The following is a 13,849-nucleotide window of genomic DNA, read 5'->3' on the forward strand; positions in this document are numbered from 1 at the left end:
AATACGACCGAATTTTTTTCAACTCGCAATTTTCTCAGGCGCTCTAAGAAATGAATAAAACAAAAAGAAACCTGACAGTTAAAGCACCAGCGAGGTAACCCAACCTGAACCCGCTTTACACCCAAACAAGAGTCAGCTGTTGGAAGGGCGGTCCCGCAAGCTGCATTCTGGGAAATGTAGTCCAGAAGTTGCGTGAAATCGGAGGCGCTTCCGCTTGGGCATTCTGGGAAGTGTAGTCCAGGAGCGGGGTACAGTCAGGGACACTTCCGCTCCGAGAAGGCGAGGTCGGGGCCGAGATTGTTGGCAGGGAGGTGAGTTAACCCCGCGCCCCTGCGGTCCCTCCGAGCCTTCTCGGCCTCGGCGTGAGGCCAGCAGCCGCCGGGTCCTCGCTCATGGGGCATAGGAGTCGCGGCGGAGGGCGGGGACGGAGGCAGCGGCGACGAAGCCTCCGCGTGGGGGCGGGCGCGCGTGGCGTGCGGAGTTTGAAGGTCTCCCGCGCTCTCCGCGCCCAGAGCTCTCCTCCCTCACCCCTAGAGCCAGCTGTGCGTGTGCCTCGAGGTGACACACTGGGCCAGTGATTAGCATTTCCCTGCCTCCGTTTCCCCCTGGCTGAAAAGGGTTAGTGCCTGCCCAGTAGTGTTCTTCTAAGAATTAGATGAGATTATATACGAAACGCTTAAAACCAGTGCCTAGTGCCTAGTAAAATGTTGGGTGGTGCCGGGAATGCTGTCATAATATCGGGCCCCCTGTTATTTAGAAGCTCCTGAGAGGCTGGCATTGGGGCGTGGGGTCGGAGCCCCGGCTGCCGCTCCACTGGCCCTTCACCGATCTCTGCTGTGGGGCCATTCCGGGATTCCTGGACTCTTCCCAGATCCTTGATTAGGATGGAGAGTTATCTTCAGCTGGATCCCGGGGAAAGTTCTTTGTGGCTGATCCCAGAGAAACAGTCCTGCGCACGGCTTCGCAGGGTGCCTGTGGTGTACTGAGTCCTTAAGTGTTCAGAACGTGTAATAGCTGCGTGTTGTTCATTTAAGATGCAGCAGGATTTCTTAGTCTGCGGTTTCAATCAGTCATTGCCTTCATGCATATGGGAGAGGAAACTTTGTTGAGCTTAATAACATGCTCAAGTAATTACGCCTATTAAAATGGTGTCATTGGGGGGAAATCATGGCAGTTTTTCATTAGCAGCAGAACAAATTATCTGTGGGCAACCAGTCAGAATTAGACTTTCCTGGGGGCTCCTGGGTGGCTCAGTCGGTTGAGCCTGCAACTTGGGCTCAGTCGTGATCTCACCGTTGGTGAGTTCGAGCCCCGAGTCAGGCTCCGTGCTGGCAGCCCAGAGCCTGGAGCCTGCTTTGGATTCTCTGTGTGTGCCTCTCTCGAAAATAAATTAAACATTAAAAATAATAATAATAATTACTTTCCTAGGGTATCAGTGACTTGCCACCTGGAGCCTTCATCTCTGAACTGTGGGTTTCTGAAAAGATTTATTTTCTAGAAAGCACATTTGCAAGGGAAGTTTTGGGAAGCATAAAAGCATCTGCCTGTCTGACACCGTAGGGAATAGGGAATACCCGCATTATTATTATACCCATTTACAGGTGACTGGATTGAGGCACAGATTTGCTCAAGGTTTACACTGGTGGTGAGTAGACAGTAGTAAGTAGAAATGCAGAGCTTGAACTCATGCACCTTGGCCCCGTTAAGTTATACTGCCTGCCTGCTTCTCATTTCGTCTGAGACCCAGGCTCAGGAATACTCTGGAAGCTACCAGAAGCGCTTAGGTGAGGGACTGTTCCTGAGCTCAGTCAGCTGTCTGGGGGAGCCCAGAGGAAGCCGGAGTCCAGCCCCTGGTCTACAGGGGCACCTCTATGGGGTTCCCACAAGTGCCGTGTGGACTGACGGCTCTCTCACGACGGCTTTCCCATCCACAGCTTTGCCTTCCCGGAACTCTGCCCTTCCCCAAAAGGAAAAGGAGAAAAAAATGACCAAATTCCAGGTAAGTTGGTTTTGCCTTTCTGTTCCTTAAAATGACCTCTCGTTTCACAAAGTGTGGACGCATTAACCCCCTACTTGGGAAGGGTGGAAGCATTTACCCTCCTACTTGGCAAGAACCCCAGGCACTTGAATAATTGTTGTGTACCAGCCTCTTGTTTTTTGTTTATTGCCAAATAACAGCGTGAAAATTGATATTTAAAAAAACTTAAAAAAAAAAAAAACTTGCACGTTCTAAACATGTTTACAAATGAACAGTTTTAATTGTGCCATATTTGTGTTTACGTGTCTAGACTTGTAATCACGGTTTAAGTAGCACTTTGGATTTTTAATATTTTATTTCTTTTAATGTGTATTTCGTTATCTTGAGAGAGAAAGAGAAAGAGTGTGAGTGAGCGGGAGAGGGGCAGAGAGAGAGAAGGAGAGAGAACCCCAAGCAGGGTCTGAGCTGTCAGTGCAGAGCCCGACGCAGGGCTCAGTCCCACGAACAGTGAGATAATAACCTGAGCTGAGATCAAGAGTCTCAACCCACTGAGCCACCCAGGTGCCCCCCATTTTGGATTTTTAAAATGCAACTTGATAATTACCTACAGTGTAAAGGGTCACATTATTTTCTATAATTTACCTGCTGTTTTACCCCATTCTCCATATAAAACCCACATGGATCTTACCATTTTAGAGATGTTTACAATAACAATTTGCTTACATATAACCTTTCACCCCATACAGAAATTCTGAGAAGTCAGTCATTTTTTATTTCTCTTGAAAGTTCTGGGGACTCGATTGTTTTCTCACATGTGGTGCCTCATTCATTGTGACAAGAATGTCTGCAGTATGGCTTGGAGCAGCAGAGTCTGCCAGAGACTGAACTCAGAAAATAATTTTAGTTTTCTTTTTTTTTTTTTTTTTTTTAATTTTTTTTTTTCAACGTTTTATTTATTTTTGGGACAGAGAGAGACAGAGCATGAACGGGGCAGGGGCAGAGAGAGAGGGAGACACAGAATCGGAAACAGGCTCCAGGCTCTGAGCCATCAGCCCAGAGCCCGACGCGGGGCTCGAACTCACAGACTGCGAGATCGTGACCTGGCTGAAGTCGGACGCTTAACCGACTGCGCCACCCAGGCGCCCCAATAATTTTAGTTTTCAAACAGCAAGAGCTAGATTCTGAGAGCGCCTGGCTGGCTCAGGGTAGAGCGTGTGACTCTTGATCTTGGGGTTGTGAGTTCAAGCCCCACATTGGGTGTACAGGTTACTTAAAAACGAGTAAGTAAATAAATTTAAATACTTCTTAAAAGCTAGATTCCTTTTTTTTAATTTTAAGTTAAATCATGTGTGTATTATATAGTTAAATATTTGTTTTATTCGTTGATGCATTAGTATGTTTTGAAGAAGCACATTTAAAAAAAAAATCTTTTTTTAATGTTTATTTTTTGAGAGAGAAAGAGACAGAGTTTGAGCAGGGAGGGGCAGAGAGAGAGGGAGACACAGAATCCGAAGCAGGCTCCAGGCTCCCAGCTGTCAGCACAGAGCCCGATGTGGGGCTCGAACCCACAAGCTGTGAGATAATGACCTGAGACGAAGTCAGACGCTTAACTGAGCCACCCAGGCGCCCCAGCACGTACTTATTTTTAAAAATCTTGGGGCGCCTGGGTGGCGCAGTCGGTTAAGCGTCCGACTTCAGCCAGGTCACGATCTCACGGTCCGTGAGTTCGAGCCCCGCGTCGGGCTCTGGGCTGATGGCTCAGAGCCTGGAGCCTGTTTCCGATTCTGTGTCTCCCTCTCTCTCTGCCCCTCCCCCGTTCATGCTCTGTCTCTCTCTGTCCCAAAAAAAATAAATAAACGTTGAAAAAAAAAATTAAAAAAAGAAAAAATCTTGAGCACTAGGGATTTGCCAGGCATTTGCTCTGTGGGAACAGCTGTGTGAGGATATACCTGGTCTTCTTTGCATTTTCACATGAAGAAACAGGTTTGTGAACCTTCAGATACCTCCTGAAATCCACTCGGTTCCCAGCTGACCCTAAAGTTCCCATTGCCTGAGTCGGGAGTTTCAGGTGTCCGATTAGGGTAAATGGAAAGACCCAGAAGAAAAGAGACTTCTCTGTTCGGGGACCTCAGGCCAGGCTACATGTGTGCTGGCAGATCTGGTGGATGGGGGTCTCCAAACATAACATTGTCGTCACCTCATTCCTTTTCTTAGTGCCTGTCTCTTCTGTGTCAGACATGTCAAGTCGTTGTTTAGTACACAGGTGCTCAGAACTCCAGCCAGAGTTTTTATTTCCACGAGTTGGGGCTGGGGGGTGGTGGCTAAGAATTTATACATGCTAGAAAAAAGGCTTGATATTCTCAGTAGGAATTTTACTGATGCATAAGATACTCCGGTAGGATTATGAACAAAGGAAATGAACAGGTAATATGTGAAAAAAAATGGAAAGATGATCTTTTATTACTTGAGCGTAGTTGCCACACTGTGTCGAAAAGACTGTGTTCTGGTTGTTTCGTTTCGAAGATTTTATTTTTAAATAATCTCTACACCATACGTGGGGCTCAGACTCACAGCCCTGAGATCAAAAGTCTCAAAGCTCTACCAACAGAGGCAGCCAGGTGCCCCCAGTTTGGGCCAGAGTGTAGAGAGTCCAGAATACTTGTAATCTTTTACGGGAAGAGTTAATGGGGAAAGTTGCCATTATATTAACAAAATCAAGGTGCATATTTTTCAAGAGTGCAAATGCCACTTCCTGGAACTTATCCTAGGGAAGTAACAGGACAGTTGGCTGAGATCTGTATGAAAACAGCATAAAGGGCACGATGCTACCTGTATACGAGGTGTTTTTCTCCTTCTTCCCTCTCCTTCCCCTCCCCTGCACGGCCCTAGCGTGTTTGGTAAGACTGTGGAAGGGGAAGAGGAGAAGCTATGAGAAGAGTTGCTCGGTTCCCTCAGAATCGGGAACGGCTTCCCCCGTATCTCCACCTTCTCCGTGCTGCCCCGCTCCCAGTGGCCATGGGGTGCGAGCTCGAGGTTACGTGTGCTTGGTGTTGTAGGAGGCGGTGACGTTCAAGGACGTGGCTGTGGTCTTCACGGAGGAGGAGCTGGGGCTGCTGGACCCCACCCAGAGGAAGCTGTACCGAGAAGTGATGCTGGAGAACTTCCGGAACCTGGTCTCTGTGGGTGAGCGCAAGACCTTTCTGTCACTCATCCCCTCGAGCAGGGTTTCTTCACCTTGGCACTGTTGGCATCGGGGGCAGATATTTCTTTGTTGTGAGGGCCGTCCTGTGCCTATTGGGATGTTGAGTGACATCCCTGGCCTCCGCCCACTAGTTTAAGGCTTCAGGGCTCCTCAGAGACCAGGGTTTCCCAGTCCCTTTAGAACATGGAGACGAGATGTTTCTACTCTTTGTTCCGAGGCAGACATGGTCTCGTGTAAATGAACTGTAAATGAACAGTTAAGCTTGTCTTCGCCTGGCTCCATATTTCAGGCATCTTTTTTAAACTTGTAGATCACGAGCCACTGGTGGGTCAGGACGTTCGTAAACGGCACCGACTGTCTTCTAATCTAGAATACTTACAGGACAGAGCTCCTTAGCGGGGGTTCACCTTGACACGTTAAGTTCAGCTGTTTACATTGAGGGGTGTCAGACGGGGAAGGATGTGAGGAAAACAGACAGTGGTTAGAAACCGTTCGTTTGGTCATTTATTTCAGTAATTTGTGTGGTAAGAATAGATTTCTAATGATGCCAAGCATACTGCTCATCGTGGGTCGTGACGGAAAAGTGTTTGGTAACCACTGCTGCGGGGAGGGGCAGAGCCTCACATTATGGGATGGGAACCCACGGTTTTCAGTCCTCGCGCCCTTCGTGTTTTCACTCGCGTCTTCTCTTTCCACAGGGCATTCGTCCTCCAAACCAGATGTGATATCCCAGTTGGAGAGAGAGGAAAAGCTTTGCATGAAGGAGATCCACACCCAAAGAGGTAGGCACTCGGGTGAGAATGGTGCGGCTCGGGTCCTGGCAGGGGACGGTCCCCTCGATCTGCCTGCGTCCTGGCTAATCTTCGTGCAGCAGCCAGAGAGGCCCCTTGAAAACCTCAGTCCCGCTGCGTCGCACCTGCTTCAGTCCCTCCCCGGGCTTCTCCTTTTACTCAGAATAAAACCCAGCGTGTTCCAGGGGCCTGGAAGGTCCTGTGGTATGGGCTCGTTCCCCCAGCCTCACCACTCATTCTACGTTTTCCTCCCATCACGTCCCCCTCCCTCTGTCTGCCAGCCTCACGGCACACAGGCGCTTCTGCATTAGGACCTTTCCCGTTCTCTCCTCCGGCCGGAATGCTGCCAGCCGGTACACGTCTGACCGCTCTTGCCTTCTCGCTCGCTCCTGTCTATCCGAAGTCCTTCTATCCAAGGCCTCATCCGACCACCACTTAAAATGCCATCTCCCGGCACGCGCCGTGTCCCTGACTTGCCTTCATTTGCGCGTAAGCACTATACCGCCAGACTTACTAGCATCTGGGATTTTTACATTGTGGTAAAATACACACAATACCCTTTATTTCAACCATCTTTAAGTGGGCCTTAGGTACATCCACACTGTTGCACAACCCTCCGTGCTGTCCATCTCCAGAACGTTTCCATCATCCCACACTGGAACCCTGCACCGTAAACAGCGCCCCCTGTTCTTCTCTTACCCCACTTCCTGGCGACCACTGTTCTCCTTTCCGTCTCTGTGGATTTGACTATTTCACGTACCTCGTGGAAGTGGAGTCATGCGACATTTGCCATTTGCACCTGGTTTATTTCACTTAGCATAACGTCTTCAAGGTTGATTGTGTTGCAACGCATGTCAGAATTTCCTTTTTTATGGCTGAGTAACGTCGCGTCGTGTGCACCTATCACATTTTCGTCATCCATTGATGGACATTTGGGTTTGTACCGTTTGGTTATGGTGAAAAATGCTGCTGTGAACATGGGTGTACAAATATCTGTTCAAGTCCTTGCTTTCCATTTTTTGTGTGTATACCCAGAACAGAAGTGTTGGATCGTGTTAGCAATTCTATTTTTTTTCCTTGGGAGAGGAAGGGAGGGGGAGAGAGAGAGAGAGAGAGAGAGACTGCAAGCAAGTTGGGGAGGACAGAGAGGGGGAGAGAGAATCTTAAGCAGGTTCCATGCCCAGCACGGAGCCCCAGGGAGGCTCTGTCTCACGACCATGAGATCATGACCTGTGCTGAATCAAGAGTCAGATGCTTACCCGACTAAGCCACCCAGGTGCCCCTGGTAATTCTGTTTTTAATTTTTGAGGAACTGCCATACCGTTTTTCACGATAGCTGCACTGTTTTATGTTCCCACAGAATACACAAGGGTTCCAGTTTTCTTCACCCTCACCAACACTTGTGTTCGTGGGTTGTTTTTTTTTTCCCCTTAATAGCCACCCTGATGGGTGCAAAGCGGTACCTTGTTTTGATTTGCGGTTCTCTGATAATTTCTGATATTGATCATCTTTTCATGTGCTTAGTAGCCATTTGTGTTTCTTCTTTGGAGAAATATCTGTGCAAGTCTTTTGTCCATTTTTGAGTCCGATTGTTTGTTTTCCTTTGAGTTTTAGGAGTTCTCTGTGTTCTGAATACCAATCCTGTTTCAGATATATGATTTGCAAGTATTTTCTCATTTTGTGTGTGGCCTTTTTACTCTGTTGACAGTGTCTTCTGATGCACAAGAGTTTTTCATTTTCATGAAATTTTCAAATTTGTCAGTGTGTTTTCTTCGCTGTGCCTTTGGTGTCCTAGCCAAGAAATCATTGTCAAATCCAGTATCACAAAGCTTTTGGCGTATTCTTTCTCCTAGGAGTTTTATAGTTTTTGCTCCTATGTTTTGATTTTTGATGCATTTTGAAGTAACTTGTGAATATGGTATAAGGAAAGATCTGACTTCATGCTTTTGCGTGTAAATAGCCAATATTTCCAGCACCATTTATTGAAAAGACTGTCCTTTTCCCATTCAGTGGTCTTGGCACCCTTGTCAAAAACCACTTGACTGTGTATGCAATGGTTCATTTTGGGGCCTTGTAGACTATTCCCTCGGTCTGTATGTCTTTATGCCAGTACCACACTTTTTTGACTACAGCAGCTTTATAGTAAGTTTTGAAATCAGGAAGTGACTACCTCCAACTTTTTTTGTTTTTTTTTTTAATTTTTTTTTTCAATGTTTATTTATTTTTTGGGGGACAGAGAGAGACAGAGCATGAATGAGGGAGGGGCAGAGAGAGAGGGAGACACAGAATCGGAAACAGGCTCCAGGCTCTGAGCCATCAGCCCAGAGCCTGACGTGGGGCTCGAACTCCCGGTACCGCGAGATCGTGACCTGGCTGAAGTCGGACGCTCAACCGACTGCGCCACCCAGGCGCCCCCCAACTTTTTTTGTTTTTTAAAGGTTGTTTTGGCCACTGAGGGTCCCTTGAGATTCCATGTGAATTTAGGATGGGTTTTTCTGTTTCTGTACTCTTCGGATTTTGATAGAGATTGCATTGAACCTGTAGGTCCTTTGACCACATAGCACTGATATCTTAACGATAGTAAACCTTCCAATTCAGGAACATAGGCTGTCATTCCATTTTTGTAATGTTTTTAATTTATCAATGTTTTGTACTTTTCAGTGTACATGTCTTTCACCTCCTTGGTTCAGTTAATTCCCAAGTTTCATTCTTCTTGGTGCTATTGTATATGGATTTTTTTTTTTTTTTTAATTTACATCCAGGTTAGTTAGCATAGGATTTCAGGAGTAGAATCCAGGCATTCATCCCCTACATATAACACCCAGTGTTCGTGCCAACAAGTGTCTTTCTTAATGCCCCTTGCCCATTTAGCCCATCCTCCCACCTACAGCCCCTCCAGCAACCCTCAGTTTGTTCTCCACATTTATGAGTCTCTTCTGTTTTGTCCCCCTCCCTGTTTTTATATTATTTTTGTTTCCCTTCCCTTCTGTTCATCTGCTTTGTCTCTTAAAGTCCTCATAGGAGTGAAGTCATATGATTTTTGTCTTTCTCTGACTAATTTCACTTAGCGTAATACCCTCCAGTTCCATCCACGTTGTTGCAAATGGCAAAATTTCATTCTTTTTGATTGTTAAGTAATACTTCATATATACATATGGTATGTATGTATATATATATTATATTATATATATTATATATACATACATATATACACATACCACATCTTCTTTATCCATTCATCCATCAATGGACATTTAGGCTCTTTCCATACTTTGGCTACTGTCGATAGTGCTGCTATAAACATTGGGGTGCATGTGCCCCTTTGAAACAGCACACCTGTATCCCTTGGATAAATACCTAGTAGTGCAGTTGCTGGGTCATAGGGTGGTTGTATTTTTAATCTTTTGAGGAACCTCCATACTCTTTTCCAGAGTGGCTGCACCAGCTTGCATTCCCACCATCAGTGCAAAAGAGATCCTCTTACTCCGCATCCTCACCAACATCTGTTGTTGCCTGAGTTGTTAATGTTAGCCATTCTGAAAGATGTGAGGTGGTATCTCATTGTGGCTTTGATTTGTTTTTCTCGATTTCCTTTTCTGATTGTTCACTCTTTGTATGTAGAAATGCAACTGGTTTTTGTGCGTGGCTTTGTATCCTGCTGAATTCACTTATTTTAACAATTCTTATGTGGAGTCTTTCAGGCTTTCTACATATAAGATCATATTATCTATGAACATAAATGATTTTACATCTTTCTTCCCAATTTCCATCACGCACCCCACCCCCAACTCTCACGACCATAAATCTGATCTCTGTTTCTGTAAATTTGATATTTTTGGATTCCACACATAAATGAGATCATAGGGTATTTGTCTGATTTATTCCACTTAGCATAATGCCCGCAGAGTCCATCCACGTTGTTACACATTTTCTTCTTTTTTATGGCTGAATCATATTCCTGCGTGTGTGTGTGTGTGTGTGTGCGTGTGTGTGTGTGACATTTTCATTATCTGTTCATTAGTTACGAACACTTGGATGATTTCCATGTCTCAGCTATTGTAAATAATGCAGTGAACGTGGGGGTGTAAATATCTCTTTTGAACCGTGATTTTGTTTCCTTTGGATGTATATCCAGAAGTGGAATTGTTGGATCTCTTTTTTGATGCAAGTATTTACAGATAAAAATTTTCTTCTTTGCAATGCTTTCACTGCTTCCCCTAAGTTTTGGTACCCTGGATTTTCATTTTCATTTGTCTCCAGATATTTTCTAATTTTATTTGTGATTGTTTTTCTTTGATTCATTGGTTATTGATAAGTATGTTTTGAGTTCCACATATTCGTCAATTTTCCAAGATTCCTGCTTTTGATTTCTAGCTTCAGTCCATTGCGATTAGAAAAATTTGTTGTATGATTTCATTCAATCTTTTGAAAAAAGTTTGTTAAAGACTTGTTATATGGCTTCACATATGGTCTGCCCTGGAGAACGACTTGAGAAAAATGTATATTATGCTGTTGTCGGGTGGCATTTCCTGTGTATGTTAGGTCCAGTTGGCTTGTAGTGTTAAGTTCTCTATTTCCTTGATCTTTTGTCTAGTTCTATCCATTACTGAAAGCAGGATATTGAATGTTCCTTCTGTTACTATCGATAGCTATTTATCCCTTCAATTCGTCTATATTTGCCTCATATATTTGGTATTCTGGTTTAGTATATATCCATTTGTAATTTTTATATCTTCTTGGTGCATTGACTCTTTTATCAGTACAGATTGTTTCTTATAAGTTTTTGACTTAAAACTCTTTTTTGTCTGACACCAGTTATAGCTATCCAGCTCTCTTTTGCATGGGATATCTTTCTGTCCTGTCACTTTCTGTTTTTCTTCTTCTTCTTTTTTAATGTTTATTCATTTTTGAGAGAGAGAGGGTGTGAGTGGGGGAAAGGCATGGTTGGGGGAGCAGAGGATCCATAGCGGGCTCTGCGCTGACAGCAGCAAGCCCGATGCGAGGCTCATCAAACTCATGAACTATGAGATCGTGATGGGAGCCAAAGTTGGATGCTCAGCTGACCAAGCCACCCAGGCACCCCTGTCATGTCACTTTCAAGCTATGCATGGTCTTAGATATAAAGTCTCTTGTAGACAGCTTATAGCTGGATCATGTTTTGTTTTGTTTTGTTTAATCCATTCCTCCAGTTTATGCCTTTTGATTGGGGAGTTTAATCCATTTACATTTAAAGTAATTATTGATAGGGAAGGACTTTTGCCATTTTGTTATTTGTTTTTATATTTGTTTCAGGTATATCATAGCGCTTTTTTGGCCCTCTTTTCCTTCATTATTACATTTTGTGTGTGTGTTTAGTTGACTCTTTTTTTTTCTTTTTTTTGTAGGGACACATCTCAATTCTATAATTCTGATACCAGTTCTAATAAGTGGAGGTTATTGCCATACTAAGCAATTAGTCAAGATTCCAGCTGGGTGTCATACATTTCAACTCAATTCTGACACCATCTGTCTGGATACAGCGTCAGATCCTACAGGTTAAGGGCTCAGTTCTATAAGATCCCCACCCCTCACCCTTCACCCCCTTTCAGAAGCCAGTGATAAGGCCAGATTGTTAACTGTGCTTCAGAGGTTCCCTCAACCCCAACCTTGGGTTCAATTAATTTGCTTTAGTGGCTCACAGAACTCAGAGATACCGTTTACTTACTAGATTATCAGTTTATTACAAGGGGATATAACTAAACAGCCACATGGAAGGGACGCGTAGGGCAAAATATGTGGGGAGGGGTGTGGAACTTCCAGGCACTCTCTGGGCTCACCACTCTCCCTGCATCTCCACATGTCCACCTACCTGAAAGTTCCCCAAACCCCCTCCTTTTGGGTTTTTATGGAGGCCTCATTAGTTAGGCATGATCGATTAGGTCATTGGCTGTTAGTGATTGGTTCAGCTTTCTGGCCCTCTCCCTTCCCCCAGAGGTCAGGAGGTGGGACTAAAAATTCCAACCCTGTAATCAAGGCTGGCTTTCATGGCAACCAGCTTCCCATCCTTAGAGGATTTCCAAAAGTCACCTCATTAACCTAAACCCAGATGTGGTTGAAAGAGGTTTGTTAGGAAGTATAGGACACCCATTTCACCTTTATGGCTATGGAAGGATTTCAGGAGCTTAGGAAAAGAGACCAAATATTATAACAAAGATGCTCCCATTGTTCTTTTCTCTTAGGAAATTTCAAGGATTTGGGGAACTGCGGGCCAGGAACTGAAGACCAAAATATGTATATTTTATAAATCACAATATCACATTTTATAGCATTCAGCAGATAGGTTTTATATATATCTCTAATTTTTCAGAAATGTTTTATTTTTTTGACACTATATATTTCATTTCTCAGTTGTTTGCTTCTACCTCCTAGGAATACAGTTAATTTTTGACATCAACATTGTAGTCTGCAGTCTTCCCATATTGTTATGTTCTAGAGGCATTTTTGCACATTCCTAAAGATTTTCTATGTAGAAGATCATGATGTACAAACGTATATTTTTTCTTCTTTCCGATCTGAATGCCTTTGGGTTTTTTTTGTTTGTTTGCTTGCCTCAAGGCAGGTGAACAGGGTCAGTCTTTCAGCACTGATAATGGCGTTGGCTGTAGGTTTTCTTTTTCGGTTGAATTCCCTTCTGTTCTTAGTTTCAGAGTTTTTATCATGAATGGGTAATAGTATACGCATATACATCTTTCATAAAATACTGAGGTGATCATTACATTTTCTCTTGTATGTTGTAAATACGATAAAATGCATTGGCGATTTCACGTGTTAAAACAACCTTGCGTTCCTCCTATTAAAACCCAAAATTCGGCTGACTACATTTTAAACGTCTTACTGGCTTTATTCAGTGATTCCTGAATCAGGCAGCATTCATGAGAGCAGATAGAAAAGCTCCCTCAGGAGCTATATAAAGTAAAAGACTTACAGGCAGAACGCAACACGGACAAGGAAGTTCTGTGAGGCACAAAAGCAGGTTGGTCATGTGCAAGGTTACTTTCCCTTTAGGGGATGGCAGGCTACCTAACGAGAGCAGATCAGGGGATTCCCGAGTGGTTTAAGATTGCATTTCTGGGTGAGCCAAAAATTATACTAAGTCTTGGTGTGGGGGCATGAGGCTTAGCATATGCAACTCCATTCGGGGCCTGTCGTCTTGTCTTTAACGCTGGGATTAACCCCACCTATTCATGATGTACTCCTATTCTTTTTATTATGTTTGTAGAAACAAACAAGATTTGTTCTTTATTAAGGATATTTGTACTTTTGTTGGGGATTTTGATTTGTAACGTTCTTGGGACTTGATATCTTTGTCTGGTTTTGATGTCGAGGTAATACTGGCCTTACACAAGTGACATTCAGGTATACCTTCCTCTTCTGTTTTCTGGAAGGGTTTGTGTAGGACTGGTATTACTCCTTTCCTGAGTGCCAAGCAGAATCCACTGGTGAAGTCGTCTGGTCTTATTGTGAGAATGTTTTTATGAATTAAATCCCTGGACTCTTTAGATTTTTTGCTTTTCTTGCTACAGATTTGGTTATTTGTATGTTTCCGGGAATCAGTACATCTTATCTAAGTTGTTGAATATATCCCCTTATTTTAATGCCTCTAAGATCTGTAGTAATATCCTAGCTTTCATGACTGATACTGAATTTTCCCTATTGTTTGTTTCTATTTATGTGATTTTTACTCTTCTTTCCTACTCTTTTCACGGCTTCTTGAGATGGAACCTTAGGTGTTTGATTTTAGACCTTTCTTGTTTCCTAATGTAAACGTTTAAAGCTATAAAAGTACCTCTGAGTGCTATTTAACTGCACGCCAGAAATGGTGATATAATGTTCCTTCAT

The 13,849-nt window shown here is 44.0% G+C and overlaps 1 protein-coding gene across 2 annotated transcripts in view; it reads left to right on the forward strand.

Annotated features, from left to right (window-relative positions):
• The first annotated feature begins 261 nt into the window (after positions 1-261).
• ZNF235 (zinc finger protein 235) overlaps positions 262-13,849 on the forward strand; it is a 33,121-nt gene continuing 19,533 nt past the window's right edge. The window contains exons 1-3 of one of the 2 annotated variants that reach the window (XM_045442042.1): positions 262-1,999; positions 5,035-5,161; positions 5,879-5,974. In XM_045442042.1, the coding sequence (XP_045297998.1) occupies positions 1,670-1,999; positions 5,035-5,161; positions 5,879-5,974 (553 nt within the window). In that variant the 5' untranslated portion in view covers positions 262-1,669. The remainder of the gene's footprint in view (positions 2,000-5,034; positions 5,162-5,878; positions 5,975-13,849) is intronic. The other variant, XM_045442043.1, reaches the window with a different exon arrangement.

The sequence above is a fragment of the Leopardus geoffroyi genome, chromosome E2 (assembly GCF_018350155.1).
Source record: "Leopardus geoffroyi isolate Oge1 chromosome E2, O.geoffroyi_Oge1_pat1.0, whole genome shotgun sequence".
Lineage (NCBI taxonomy): Eukaryota > Metazoa > Chordata > Mammalia > Carnivora > Felidae > Leopardus > Leopardus geoffroyi.